This window comes from Anabrus simplex, chromosome 4 (genome assembly GCF_040414725.1).
Source record: "Anabrus simplex isolate iqAnaSimp1 chromosome 4, ASM4041472v1, whole genome shotgun sequence".
Lineage (NCBI taxonomy): Eukaryota > Metazoa > Arthropoda > Insecta > Orthoptera > Tettigoniidae > Anabrus > Anabrus simplex.
This window is the reverse complement of record NC_090268.1, coordinates 407,802,182-407,817,021: the sequence shown is the minus strand read 5'-3', so window position 1 is coordinate 407,817,021 and position 14,840 is coordinate 407,802,182. Positions and strand designations below refer to the sequence as shown.

Here is a 14,840-nt window from a genome sequence, read left to right as displayed (position 1 = left end):
AGAATTCTATGTTAAGCAGTGTACATCTTGTGAGCAAGATTGTATTATATTGCATAGCAACGTTACCCTAGAAACGCGACGGGGAAGTCACCAAACGTCTTTTCCCATATGAAGACTGGGTTAGGGAATTTTCATTATGATGGTAGGTCTGCTTGCCTAATCTGTCACAATCAGGTTGGGGAGTTTTCATTATAATGGCAGACACTCACTCTCTACCTACTTTTTTACATTCTCAGAAAGATTGCCTTAGTGGTTTCCCAAGTGAAATGAACATAGGTCATTACAATGACGCCGGTAGGAATGGCACGATTAAAAGCAATATGAAATACTCGATCAAATGAAAAACAACACATTTTCTCACTTTTAACGAACAGTACTACGCTGCCGATCCAACACTCCAAAGTTCCAGAGCTAGAATGGCCAAGCCGCACCGCCTTGATCCGTGAACACTCTTCGTCTTTTATCGTTCGGGGGGGCGGGGGGGGTCGAATAGCGAGGTGTCCCAGGAGGACAAATCTATGCCCTTTTACTAATCTCTTTCCTAGGAGTACCCGATGAGTCGGAAAATCTCATTTCACTACACTGGTGGCGGAAAAATCTAAGGCAAATTTTTCCTCCAAGCCAGAGGAGAAACCCCTTTTCACTGCTAATTTCGAACAAAATGAATGTAGAATTTAATAAAAGTGAAGAGGAAGATGCTTTTCTTAAGTAACATCTCTTTTCAGGGTTGAATTTTGAATTATTAATGAACTGTAGTGCTGTAATTTGGAATAGGCTTAAACTGTAATTCTAGACCAGGTCATACTACTACAGTCGAACCTCCCTTCTGTGGACACCATCGGTTCCGAGGAAAAATATCCGTTATGAGAGGTGTCCGCTAAAATAAGTTTGTAAAAATAATCAAAAATTTTAACGGCAAAGAACATCCACCTTAAATATAAGCATACATATCTTTATTTTTATTATTCTAAGTCATTTCTGTGTTAGTATTTCATAGAGAGTTTTTATAAGTGATTTTACATCATTTACAAACATTACAGCTTCGTGAAGTAATTGTGAAGCTTCGTCTGTGTAAATTTAGCACATGTTTTCTTAACTGCGATATTCTCGAAAACAGAATAAAGTCTGTTAAATGGTTCCATAGTGTTCTCACCGTACTCGCGGTCCAGCGTGATACACAAATTCTTTATCTACCGCCTCACCATCATCGTCACTTTTCGTTCCTGATTCGGGTTCTGTAAAACAATAAAAAGTTTTATTCAAAATGGTCCTTTTGGACGACTAATGTTTGCTGCTATGGACAGCTAGAAATATTTGCAAAGTACAGTGAATTAAATGAAAACTGAAAATTTAGCTTAAAAGAATTAAAAGCTGTCTATCACAAGAAGAAAATGAATGAGGAGTTGAGGTGCAAACAAACATGGACCTTACAATACGTGCAACACACAATTACTGTATAACTTGATAACACAGAAAGCTTACCGTAAAGTGCGTCCTGGAGTCGGGACTGCCAGTTGCCCTCGAGATCATCACAGCAAGGAATATTCTCTTCTTCAGCTACAATATCATACGTCAATCCAGCTGTCGCTGCTAAAGTCTGAAGTTCATCATATTCATTTTGAACCTCTACCTCTGCTTGTTCTTCAACTGTAGAATTAACGATACCGCATTTTGCAAAGCATTTCCTGATTGTGGTTTCGCTGACTGCATTCCAGGCTGCCTTTGTCCACGAAACTGCATCGCCAACATTGATCTTCTTCATCAAATCAAAAACTGAGTCTGCTTCATCCATGTGTGCCACTAACGACCGTAAAACCCTCTTACGATAGTCTAATTTGAATGCTTGAATGATTCCCTGATCCAATGGCTGAAGATGAGAAGTGGTATTGGGTGGAAGGAACAAGAGTTTTACATTTGAAAGCCATATTTCTGGATGGCACGCAGCATTATCTAGCAATAAGATCACATTACGGTTTCTGGCCTTCATCTTGGAATCCAAAGCTAGGAGCCAATTCTCGAATATTGCTGACGTCATCCATGCCTTTTTATTCGCATGCCATTCGACACCAAGACAATTTAAGTCCATGTTTTTAAAGCACCTGGGTCTCAAGGATTTACCGATTATTAGAGGATTTTCCTTTTCACCGAGTGCGTTACAACAAAACATGATGGTGATTCTTTCTTTTGACATTTTCCCACCCTTGCAACTTTCATTTGGCAAAGTCAGCGACTTCTTCGAGATCGTCCTAAAGAACAGACCAGTTTCATCAACATTCAAAATGTCTTTCAGTTCGTAACTATTCAAAATGTCTGGCAACCTATCTTTCCAATCCGCTACTTCAGTCGCAGACACATCAGCACCTTCTCCACAGACTGTTTTGAAACTAACGTTATGACGTTTTCTAAAACAATCTAACCAACCATTGCTAGCTACAAAATTCTCAACTTTCAGATTATTTGCGATTTCTCGAGCTTTTTTCTTGTAACATTGGTCCACTCACACACAGTTTCTTCACTTGAGCACACTTGAACCACTCATATACCGCAACGTTCACTTCTGAAAAAACTGACTCCCGCTTTCTTTTCACTCCTCGATTCCTCTTTTCCTCCCACTCCTTTAAAATTTCAGTTCTATTCTTCACAATAGTGTTTATTTGAGTTTTCCCGCAGTTGAATTTTTCGGCAAGCTTTCTCACTGAAAGTCCCTTGTCACTTTCTATAATTATATTTCTTCTTGCCTCGAGATCTAAACACGATCGTCCCTTGTTACTCATGTTTAACAGACAACTGAACTGTTACAGTATTTCTGTCTCACTAATTAGCACCCGTATTGTCTTTTCCTTTTCAAGTTGACTACCTGAGCTCTACCTTATCAGCAACAATCCGAGTTATGAGTAGAATGATTGCAAGAAGGGGCGAAAATCCCCAGGTAACTTGTGAGTCAGCAGTCTCCGACAGCATTTCTGGGCAATTAGAATTCTCGGAATAGGCCTATACACCACTAGGTAGAACTGCATTCCGATGTACCTTCTCTCCCCTTGCACTCGAAATAGTACAAACATTCAAAAGAGATTTCCTTATGACTAAAGAATGGTTTTAAAAGAAAGAATGACATGTAGGCCGGCATAATAAATTGTCCTGCAACGTGTAAAGTGTCCGCTTAAGTCAAGTGGATGGGACAAATGGCGATGTCCGCTGTCCGTAGTTCAAGGTGTCCGCTTAAATGAGGCCAATTTAACACTTGTTGATATGTTTTACGGGTGTTAATTGAAAGCGTGTTTTTACAAAACGAGCAGATCGTGATTTTTTATTACGTCTCGTGAACATACAATACAATAATCTACTGTCAACTGTTTCGTCATTATCTATATCAACTGTCAACATACAAAAGTAAAATTCTCTAATTTGTACATGGTCATAATCTTCAACATCCTCCCCACCCTGGTCGGTCGATTTCTAAGGGAACGACCAGCTGCACTGGTCTTGTGACCATTGAGCGATCCGGGAGCTGAAGAATGACTGTTCGGATTCTGTCATCTCGTCCTCGGTGCAGTTCACAAATTCGGCCTCGTTTCCACGCCAGTCTAGGCTTCAGATCCTCTTGTAAAAGTACTACATCACCTATCCGTAGTTCGGTTTCTTTTTTGATCTGCTTCACTTCGTGGTAACTCCTTAATTGAAGGAGGTATTCCCTTTTCCATCTTTGCTCAAAGTGTAAGATTAGCTTTTGTCTCTGTCTGTACACCTTAGTCAAATCTTGATAGATGGAAGTATCTGCTGTACTTGGAAGAGATATCAGCCTTTCTCCTATGAGGAAGTGTGAAGGTGTCAGGATATCAGAGTTACTGTCATCTACGGTAATAGGGCGCGAGTTTAGAGTGGCCTCGATCCCCATCAAAATAGTATTTAGCCCTTCCTCGTCTACTTGAGCTCGTCCGAGTATCTTCTTGAGGCACATCTTAGTGGACCCTACCATCCTTTCCCAGAAGCCTCCCCACCATGCGGCTCTTGGTACTATAAATTTCCATGTAACATGGTGGTGTGACAAGTGAGTTTGTACTCTTGAATTTTCTAATAATTCCTGGAGTTCGGATATTTCTTTGTTGGCGGCGTGAAACGTTCGAGCATTGTCTGAATACATGGTGTTCGGAAGTCCACGTCTTCCTACGAAGTACTGAAAGGCAAGTAGGAATTTATCAGTTGACAAGTCAGTTGTAAGCTCGAGATGAATGGCTCTTGTCGTTGCGCAGGTAAACAACACGATGTAGCATCTCTTCTCTGCAGCTCCAGCCTTCACGAACAACGGGCCTGCAAAATCTACACCACAAACGGTGAATGGCCGTTGAAACTTAACACGGTCCATTGGCAAAGGAGCTTCTATCTGTTCACATCTCTTGGCGTGTGTTATTTTGCAGGGAAGGCATGAGTAAATGACCTTCTTGATTACTTGCCTAGCTTTCAAAATCCAGAATTCACGACGCAATTCTGATAACACAAAACGAACTCCCATGTGATGAAGTCTTACGTGCGTTTCTTTTATCAATAATTTAGTGAAATGATGAGAGCCATCAAGAAGTAGGGGGTTTCGCTCATTCTCGGAAAGATCTGCAAACTGGAGCCTACCACCAAGTCGAATCAGATTGTCTTCTAGAAGTGGATGGAATCGTGCAATCTTGGATGTAGCCGGTACCGGTTCCTTTCGTGTCAGGGCAGTAAACTCTGTACAGAAACATTCCTCCTGAACTCGGCGTATCCAGTAGAGCCTTGCAGCTTCTAATTCTGTGGTTGTCAAATGGCGTGGATACTCCACTCTTCTCCGTGTCACCTCCACGAAACGTAAAATCCAACAGGTGATATGTATTACCTTCCAATACGAACTATATCGTAAAATATCTATCAGTGATTCATTGGCACTGATTACAAGGACTTGAGGGTTTGCCTCCTTGGATTCGGGTAGTGATACCTTCTGACGTGAGATTTCCTGTGGCCAAGAAGTGGGAGCCTCAGCAAGCCATTGTGGTCCATTCCACCATAATGAAGAGGAATTTAGATCTGTCGCTAACATTCCACGCGTCAGAAGGTCTGCGGGGTTGTCTTCACTGGGACAATATTGACACTGAACCGGCGACAGATAGTCTTGAATTTCTGTCACGCGGTTGCATACGAATGTCTTCCAGCGATTTGGGTCACTCCGTATCCAACCGAGGGCCACCATAGAGTCCGACCATAGGGTAGCTCGCGTGCTGTCAAATCCTGTTGACTGGCAAAAATATTTCAAGAGGCGGGAACCTATCAAGGTAGCCAGAAGTTCTAGTCGTGGGAGTGTAATCCTTTTAACTGGAGACAATCTGCTTTTACTGCAGGCCAAGTGTATTGATATATTATCGTCTGTTACCGTTCTAGTGTACAATGCGGCTCCATATGCTCTCTCAGAAGCGTCACAAAACACATGGATATGCGTAGCGTTTGGCATCTGTTTACACATTCCAGTCCACCTCGGGACGTTTATAAGTGACAGCTGTTTGATGCTCGAGATCCAAAGTTGCCATTTTAAGGCTATATCCTGTGGAAGAATCTCATCCCACTCTATGCCTCGACACCAAGTATCTTGGAAGATTAACTTTCCAACAATTGAGACGGGTGAGAATAACCCCAGCGGATCGTAAAATCTTGCTGTTCCTTGTAAGAGCTGACGTTTCGTGGTAGGAATGTGAGCTAGCTTTTCAGTAATTTCTCGATGATCGAAAAGGATACAGTCCAATTCTGTGTTCCACCTGATACCTAATACTCCAGTTTCTTGTTTGATATCTCGTCTCTCAGACTGCCATACGCTCTTGAGTGTTTCTGAGTTCGTTGCCCATTTATCCATTGGTAGTCGTATGTGCCTGAGCATGGAGCTTACTTCGTAATATAAGCTTATGACCCCATTGTCGTCGTCAGCACCAGCAACGAAGTCGTCCATAAATGTGCTCTGATCTAAGAGTTCTGCTGCTGTGGGGTATGTGTTACTGCACCTTGAAGCCAGTTCACGTAGAGTCGCAGATAGAAGGAAAGGACTGCACGTAAGACCAAACGGTAGCCGCGTGAACCTGTACGTGACAATTTCATCTGCTGTTTGCCAGTTACCATCTTCCCCCTTCTGGACGTGATACCAGAAAAATCTGGTTAAGTCTCTGTCTTTTTCATCTAGGTACAGTTGCAAAAAGGCTTGAGTTCCATCTCCGACTATTGCTTTTCGATATGTACGAAAGCGGATTAGCGTTGACAGAATTTCAGGAAGGAGGTTTGGTCCTGCTTCCAGAGCGTCGTTAAGAGATGGCGAGTCTCTCTCGTGTGACGAAGCGTCGAAAACAATCCTCCATTTGATAGCTCCATTCCTCTCTTTCTTGACAGCGTGGTGTGGTAGGTAGAAAACATCGCTTAGATTATCTTCTGCAGCAGTCATTTCAACATGACCCTTCTCAATATAGTCAGTCATTTGTGAACAGTACATTTCTCGAAACTCAGCATTGTCGTGAAGTTTCCTTTCAAGTGATCTAAAGCGATTCTTGGCGTTGACGCGGTTTGATGGCAAGATAACTTCCTGTTTTCTGGGTAGAGACACTATTCTCCGCCCCTCTTTCATACGAAATGAATCGTGAAACTGTTGAAGAATGGTAGCGTCCTTCCTAGAAAGTGTTCTACCTTGCTGCTCTCTTATTCCCATGGTCTCTAAATCCCAGAATTGTCGCATGCTGTCATCTTTAGGTTCAAATTCTTGACTTGTATGAACATGATTTATAGCGACATGATGGACTGTGATTCCTGACTTGTTTCCGCTAAGAACCCAACCCAAGTTAGACGGGAGAAGTACTATGGACTCAGAAAGGCGTATTGGTTGGCCATCTCGGATCACCTTCCAGTAGTGATCACCACCTATGAGAAGTTCAATAGGGAGGTCGCTTTCATTGTCCTTGGGGTCTGCTAATTGCAACGTTCCGGCGCATGATAAAGAATAGACATCGTGTGGAACAGCAGGATGCGGGGAATACTTGTTTTCGCTCTCGAAAGCTGTTATCATTATATTAGTTTTCGACCACACGCCACTGATGTTAAACTGGACAACCCTACGTGTTGTAACCGTGTGTCGATCACACTCAAATGCCGTAACAGACAGTTTCCTTTTTTCGACAACAGTAAGCTTGAGCTGATCCACGAGGCTTTTCTCGATAAAACTGGACTGACTTCCAGCATCTAAAATACACCGTGTAAGTTTGGTCAGTCCAGTCGGGCCAGTTATCCAAACCCGAGCAGTTTGAAGATACGTGAAGTTGGAGGGCGTGTTTACATCTATCTTGCCCACCGCTACAGCTTCTCTCTCATCTCCTCCACAAATTGACACGTGGTGTGTCTTCTTGCATATGGAACATGATACCTTATTCTTCTTCGCACAGTCTTTAGAGTGATGGCCTCGTCTAAGACAAAGGAAGCATCTGTTCGCTTTCTTCAGTTTTTCAGTTCTCTCCTGGTTGTTCGTTATTGTTTGACAATCTTGACCCCAATGACCTCGATTCTCACAAAAAACGCAATACGGTTCTGTGACTTGTTGGATATTCTTTCTCTTCGGCTTGTTAGGTCTGGTGTTAACATGGAGAGCCGCTGCCGTCGGAGTATAAGTAGTCGAAAATGGCCGCTCGCAACGTATCTTCTGCGTAGTCAAGGCACACTCCACCTCTTCGTTCAAAAACTGCATTAGACGCGATATACTGCTTTCCGGTATTTCCAACCTCTTGGCGTTAAGTAGCCATCGGCGACAAAGATCGTCAGGAAATGCGCGAAGAATTTTAGGGGCTAGCAGTTTTCCATAGACGTCTACATCTTCACCTAGTGCTGTCAGCGCTTGAATCCGTCGGTGGCACTCAATATACGTGGCATTGAGAATCTCAGGACTGTCTGAATGTGCAGGTTGCAGATGCTCCAAAAAATCCAGGTGGGATTGAATAATTCTGTTTTTATCCCCATAACGGGACTCCAGAATCTTCTTCACCTGTTCGTAAGTATCGGCCGTTACTGATATTCCATCCACCAGATGTTTGGGTTCACCGTCGAGATATCCTCGAAGGAATACATGTTTGTTTATCACCGATACCGCTGAGTTCTTGTCCACCGAAGCCTGAAATTGCTCCCAGAACCGTGGCCATGATTCTATGTCTCCTGAAAAGGTCTCTATTCTAATAGTAGGAAGCTTAACTTCGGAAGTAGCTATGGGTGACGTAGTAGTAGCTGAGCAAGCATGTGCGTCTTGTGAATTCTTTGCCTTTATAAGTTTATTAGCCTTCCGCATTGCACGTTTAGCACTGTCTATGTAATTTTCACAGACTTGTATATCCTCGTCATAGTCGTCGTTCTCAATCAGATCGTGTATAGCATCATCTAGAACGATTAAGCTCTCAAAAGTGTCTTTAAGGCGTTCCAAGCAGTGTTCTACATCGTCCAGCGCCGCAGTATCGCTGAAATCATTTATCTGTTTAGTAAAACGTGTAACGTTGGAACGCTGAGTAGTGCGTTTCCTTTTTAGCTTGTCAAGCGAGGACTGAGACATTCTTTCTTGTTAGTCGGTTAGTGTAATAATGTTCCGTGAATTTTCTCGTGACGTGTGTGACAATGTGTTTTCTTTTGTAGTTACAGAAATGCTCAGGAGATAGCGCTAGTTGTCACCCTGTCGTTGTTAGATTCTCCTAGAGATTATGACCTCTTTGCAGGTTATATGATAACAACATGGCGGCTAAAATATATTGCAATCAAATATAGTATTTTGAGATGATTGAAAATCAAGGAGCACTCAACCGTGTAAAAAACCAAATTTTTAGTGCTCTAACAACATTCAAAATAGTATTAAAACCGTGTAAGTACTTATCTGTTCCCTTGTCGTAGTGAAACGTAGGTTGACGAAGGGGCCGATAGGTACAGTTTCACAAGTTTTTCAATCAACACCTTATTACGTATTACACAAGATTAAAGATTGTTGTATGTTATTTTCTCCTGTATTCCGTATTCCCGGGGTTTCGGCACCATGATATGTTTTACGGGTGTTAATTGAAAGCGTGTTTTTACAAAACGAGCAGATCGTGATTTTTTATTACGTCTCGTGAACATACAATACAATAATCTACTGTCAACTGTTTCGTCATTATCTATATCAACTGTCAACATACAAAAGTAAAATTCTCTAATTTGTACATGGTCATAATCTTCAACACTTGTCTTATATAAAATAAAATCTGTTCCGAGGAAAATTGTCCGTATAGGGAGGTGTCCACCGAATAAGGGTGTCCGTTAGGACAGGTTCGACTGTATTACTAAGTGAGCCTCTGCCAAATCTGCACACTGCTCTTTCAAAACAGCTCGTCAGAGTAGGGAGTGAATAGCTGGAATACTGATGAACCAGTGTATTACGTTCCAGCAGTATCAGACAATGTATGAACCAGAGGTATGGCATGCTAAAGAAAACAGTTTTTTAACTCCCCAGCTCTTTCTTGCCAATATTGAGTCAGGCCGTTATACTCGGTACGCAACAGTAATCCCATCTATCAGAGTTGAGGGCACAATAAGAGGCAAAGAACATCACAACAAACAATGGTCAATGTAATGTTATTGTTGATCAATGTTATGCGCTTTCCATATTGTAGACCTTCGCATTTAGTTTTCTTCCGCCTCTGAAATACTACTCTTATCACAGTTGGTACAGTAAAACTGAATAAAACATAAATGATCGGAAATTGTATTCTCTATAACTTCTGTTATGTAGTACTTTTCTACAGGAGCAATAACGAAGGTATTTAAAAATTAAATTTTAGGCGCCTACCCCTAAACTACCATTTCACCCAGGTTCAGTAAAATTGTTTATAGCTTAGACTACAGTTCTTTCTTCCCTGACTCTATATACCGATTTTCATTAAATTCTGTTCACCCATTTTCTCGTGGCTCGGTGTTGATGTGGACTTAGCAACAAAAATCAAAATTCATGAATATCAGTGTTATCATAGCCGGTATGGTAAAATTGTATAAGACATAAATGATTGGAAATTTAATTCTATGTAACTTTAGTTATGTAGTATTTATCGGCTGGACCACTTAAAATATAAATATTTGAGAATTGAATTTTAGCCCTTCCCCTAAACTACCATTTCACTCAGCGTGAATAAAATGATTTATAGCCTAGATTGTACTGGCTCATCTCCCGACTTTACGTACCGATTTTCATTAAATTATCTTCAGCCGTTTTCAAGTGATGCGTGTACATACATACAGACAGACGGACAGACAGACAGACAGACAGAAATTACAGAAAAGAAAAAAGTGCGTTCCCTTGTTGCTGTGGACATGAACGATACAAAAATGCCTTTTTTTTTATTTTTTATTATTATTCTGAGCAATGTACAGGCAAAACTCTTATTTTATATATATATACATAACAGTTTTGTCTCTTTTACACATGAGGAGTCCAATCCTGCAATTTTACCATGTATTTTTGAAACACTCTTTACTCTGACTAAGTCAGAAAAATAGTATATAACATATAGCGCTGCCATAAAAATCAAGGGTGACTGTGCGGGACTAATTCTTTAAAATCACGTTTTAGTGCTCTCCTTGTTTTTTGCTTCTCAGGATTGTGATTATTTTATTTAGGTAGTATTATAAGTAATGTCATCATTTTGGAAATGCCCGCTAGTCATTACACCCTGTATTGGTTTAAACTACCTGTGTGGGATGTCACTATGCCACAATTTTAGTATTATTGCCTCATGTTTTGATACTTTACAACTTTGATGCTGCCTTTTGGTACAAAAACTGACCAGGGAAAAGCAGCAGTTGTATTCAAATCCATGCCCAGAAAGTGAATACATACTGTGAAACTTGCAGTGTGTCCATGTGCCTCAAGTGTTGCCAGAGTGAACATATTGTAACCGTACAACAGGGTTACAGATTTCATTCAGCATTTATTATTATTATCATCATCATTAATTGACCTGATTCATTAGATTTTATATTCTGACTTTCATCACTTAGACTGTAATATAATTAGGTATCATGCATATTATGTCATAATCATAGAATAAGGAATTTTGTTTTAATTATTCTATACATTAATAAGTGAGATTTGTTGATTTGAAATGATCATATTGTGACTTGTAACTGTGGGTAGGTGAGCTGGCATAATATCTTGCAACCGAGGCTATGTTTAACCGAGGCTGTATTAGGCAAGTAAATTTTCTGCTGACACATGCTATATAGTCATCATTTATACACGTGAGGAAGCTAGTTAGACACATGATTACTTTTGTGTAGTGCGTAGCCACGTGGTTTTGATAGTGTGTCCATATTCGCTAGCTACCGTGTGTCGATGTGGAAGCAATGTCCAGATAGTAGAGAGATGAGTGGTCTGAGTGGTCATCACGAGTTTATAAAAGTTGAGATAAGAATAGTTGGCATGTCTAAGAGTGGTAGACAGAGCTAAGAAGTGGTCTAAGTGTTCTAAGCAGTGCTAAGAGGTGTTAGAAGAGATGGTATACGAATTGTCGAAGAGGTGTAAGAGTGGTGGCCTGATCTGAGTAGAGACTGGTACTGGGCTGATACTGAAGCAGCAGCATCTACTTGTGAGGTAGAACTTTGCAATGTAAATTTATTTCAGTAGATTTACCCGAGATTTAGTGCCATAGTCTGCAGAGGTATAGGAAATATATATATCAAATTTATGCAGTTAACAGTCGTCATGGTACTTCGAATTCTTTATTGAATTCTACTATGCAATTCGCAAACTTTGTTTGAGTATTGAATCTAACATAGATACATCTAACATCGCATAAAACTGTTGTATTCATTTCAACAGTCCCTATATTAGCTATCAGGACACGTGAAACTAGATAGTATGCCTGGATATTACAGGTTCTTTCAGTAAAGTTTTTCCAATTTCTAACAATAAATACTGAGTGGACGTAACTGCATTGGAGCTTACTACACCCGGACAGGGAATGTAGGTCAACTCCAGGTTACATCTATATATATAAAATAAGAGTTTTGTCTGTACATTGCTCAGAATTTGAAAATAATGGTATTTCTGTATCGGTCATGTCCATAGTAACAAGAAAATGCACTTTTTACTTTTCCGTAATGTCTGTCTGTCTGTCTGTCTGTCTGTCTGTCTGTCTGTCTGTCTGTCTGTCTGTCTGTCTGTCTGTCTGTCTGTCTGTCTGTCTGTCTGTCTGTCTGTCTGTCTGTCTGTCTGTCTGTCTGTCTGTCTGTCTGTATGTATGTACACGCATCACGAGAAAACGGTTGAAGAGAATTTAATGAAAATCGGTATGTGAAGTCAGGGGATGAGCCTCTACAATCTAGGCTATAACTCATTTTACTCACGCTGAGTGAAATGGTAGTTTAGGGGAAGGCCTAAAATTGAATTCTCAACTATTTATGTTATTAGTGGTCTAATGAAAATCGGTATGTGAAGTCGGGGGATGAGCCGCTACAATCTAGGCTATAAATCATTTTACTCACGCTGAGTGAAATGGTAGTACGGCAATGCTAGCTCATTGTGACGTAAAGTATAGTCATAAATTCAGTTTTCTTTTGATAATAATAATAAGTTATTCTATTTCCAAGTACAATCCTCAATTGTGGAAATGCAACCGTAATTTACAATTGCCCTTATTACAGCAACTGGCGCTCAACCAATTTATAGTATGTTGTGTAAAGGAAAGTAATAGTAGTGGTAGGAGTAGTTACAATATAGCTCGGTTAACTTGTTAACTTGTAATTCCTAACAACTGAAAAAGAATTCCTACAACTTTTTACATTATTCACATTTCTGAAATTGCTTTCCAAATTTTTGTACTAACTGTGCTTACTACACAAAGCAAGTGAGGTATTAGAATGACTTGATTGTTATAAAAGTGATGAGACCTGTACTGTATAATTAGCAGTATGTTTTTTTAATAAGCAAATATCATGCAGGCTTTGGAATATGGGATTAATTATTGACATAGTAAATAAAATCAAGGTGGTGGTGTGTGTGTGTTGTTTTTTTTAACCTAAAACCTCCTGATGACCTGACCCAAGTTCAGTACTTCTGAACAAAGGGATGGCAGAGTCCACTGCTTTAGGCAGAATGCGTGGGAAACATGACCACAGGTGGCCACGTGGCGCTAATGTTATGTGTACGTGGTCCCACGTTAACGAATCAATGTGCCTACTGGTGGGTCACATGGCGCTAGATGTGTTAAGCTTCATTTACTTTGAGTGATCTGTACTGAAAATGCCTACAGTACCTCAAAAGTGGTATTTTCAATACACAATATAGGCATTAACATCTTTATGTTGTATATACCATTGCTGATTTCTACCAGTGTTTCCCCATATTTGGATCTCACTTCTTTCTAAAGGATCCAGAAAAGGGTTGATATGATGTTATGAAAAATATGTATTCTAGCTGCAACTACTAGCAGTGGAACATACCAAACTAAACTTATCATAGCAAGTACCGGTAATGTCCAAGGAGCATTAAGGCCTATTAAAAGTTTCATATTAGTTCCATATTAAAATCACTAAACATATACAATTGTTAAGGATCCACCAATTCAGTACACTATTTATTTGAATTGAATTGTCTTAGAAGTGTATTGAATTGGTGGATCCTTAACAATTCTATATGAACATTAAGGCTTCGATTCTCAGATGGCTGCTATATTATGGTAGCCACCTACATCCGTTTAGTCTACTATATTCCATAACTCTCATCTCATTAAAAATATATTACTGTTTACTTTGGTAACTGATAATTTTGATAACGTTTACTGACCCGAGATGAAATGTCAAAGTCTATTTCATTTTGGCTAAATTGACTGTTTTGTTTTGATTAATTTCCTACAAGGATCAGTGTATATACACCAAGTTTCACCAGGTCTTAGCACTTGTCACTCAATGCACCTTTCTTCATAAGACTGGCAAACTGAAATTCTTGACATGAAAATCTGTCTTGTACATTTAATTTGAAAACAGAATATACCAATGATAACTGTGCACATTTTCTAAGATTATAATTTTATTTGTTCCAGACACTGGTGAGATTGACTACGAAGGAACATTTGAAGCCATTTGGCAGTCTCATTTGGATCAACTAGTACCATGTTCTCACTGTGGACGTACTTTTAATCCAGATCGCTTAGAAGTGCATGAGCGTTCCTGCAAGGGCCCAAAGCGATGAACTATGTAAAATATGAACATTAAATTGATTTAACACTTAGTCATGTGTCACTGATCTTGAAATATTGTAGTCCCATCCCTTGATGAACACAATAGCTTCTTCCTTACTCCTCAGTGTCCTCAGAGGGGGGATGGTTGCCTAGTTATACTTCCTGTTAAAGTTTCCTCTATGAATCAGTAGTAGAATGTCAGCCTCAAGATCCAAAAATAGTGGATTCAAACAGGGCAGAGGTAGTTGGATTTTTGAAGGATGGAAAAAGTCCATTCGACACAACATGTCATATGGTGTCAGCATGTAAAAGAACTCTGGTGACTCATTTCATGTTTACTCAACAAAATTTACTAAAAACTCTACTACAGACTATCCAAGAGAGATCTGGTTTAATCTGATATCCGACAGAGTAAAAACAGAACATCAAAACTTATGCCCAGACAGTAGATGGCCTAAATGTTGGTCGGTACCGGTAACCAAGAAAGTAGAGCACTAATTACACATTATAGAAATGTGTAAGCTGCTATGGTCAATGGGCATTTCATGCCTTGAATAAATTCTGACTCCTGTCATCAAACGGAAAATTAGCATTGTCCCAGTTAATGAGAAA

At 40.0% G+C, this 14,840-nt stretch overlaps 1 protein-coding gene across 1 annotated transcript in view; it reads left to right on the top strand.

The window, feature by feature from the left end:
* The window catches only part of LOC136872045 (uncharacterized), a 200,889-nt gene extending 186,611 nt beyond the window's left edge, over positions 1-14,278 (top strand). Inside the window, exon 5 of the mRNA XM_067145872.2 lies at positions 14,091-14,278. Within this exon, the coding sequence (XP_067001973.2) occupies positions 14,091-14,239 (149 nt within the window). The 3' untranslated portion in view covers positions 14,240-14,278. The remainder of the gene's footprint in view (positions 1-14,090) is intronic.
* The last annotated feature ends 562 nt before the right edge of the window (positions 14,279-14,840 follow it).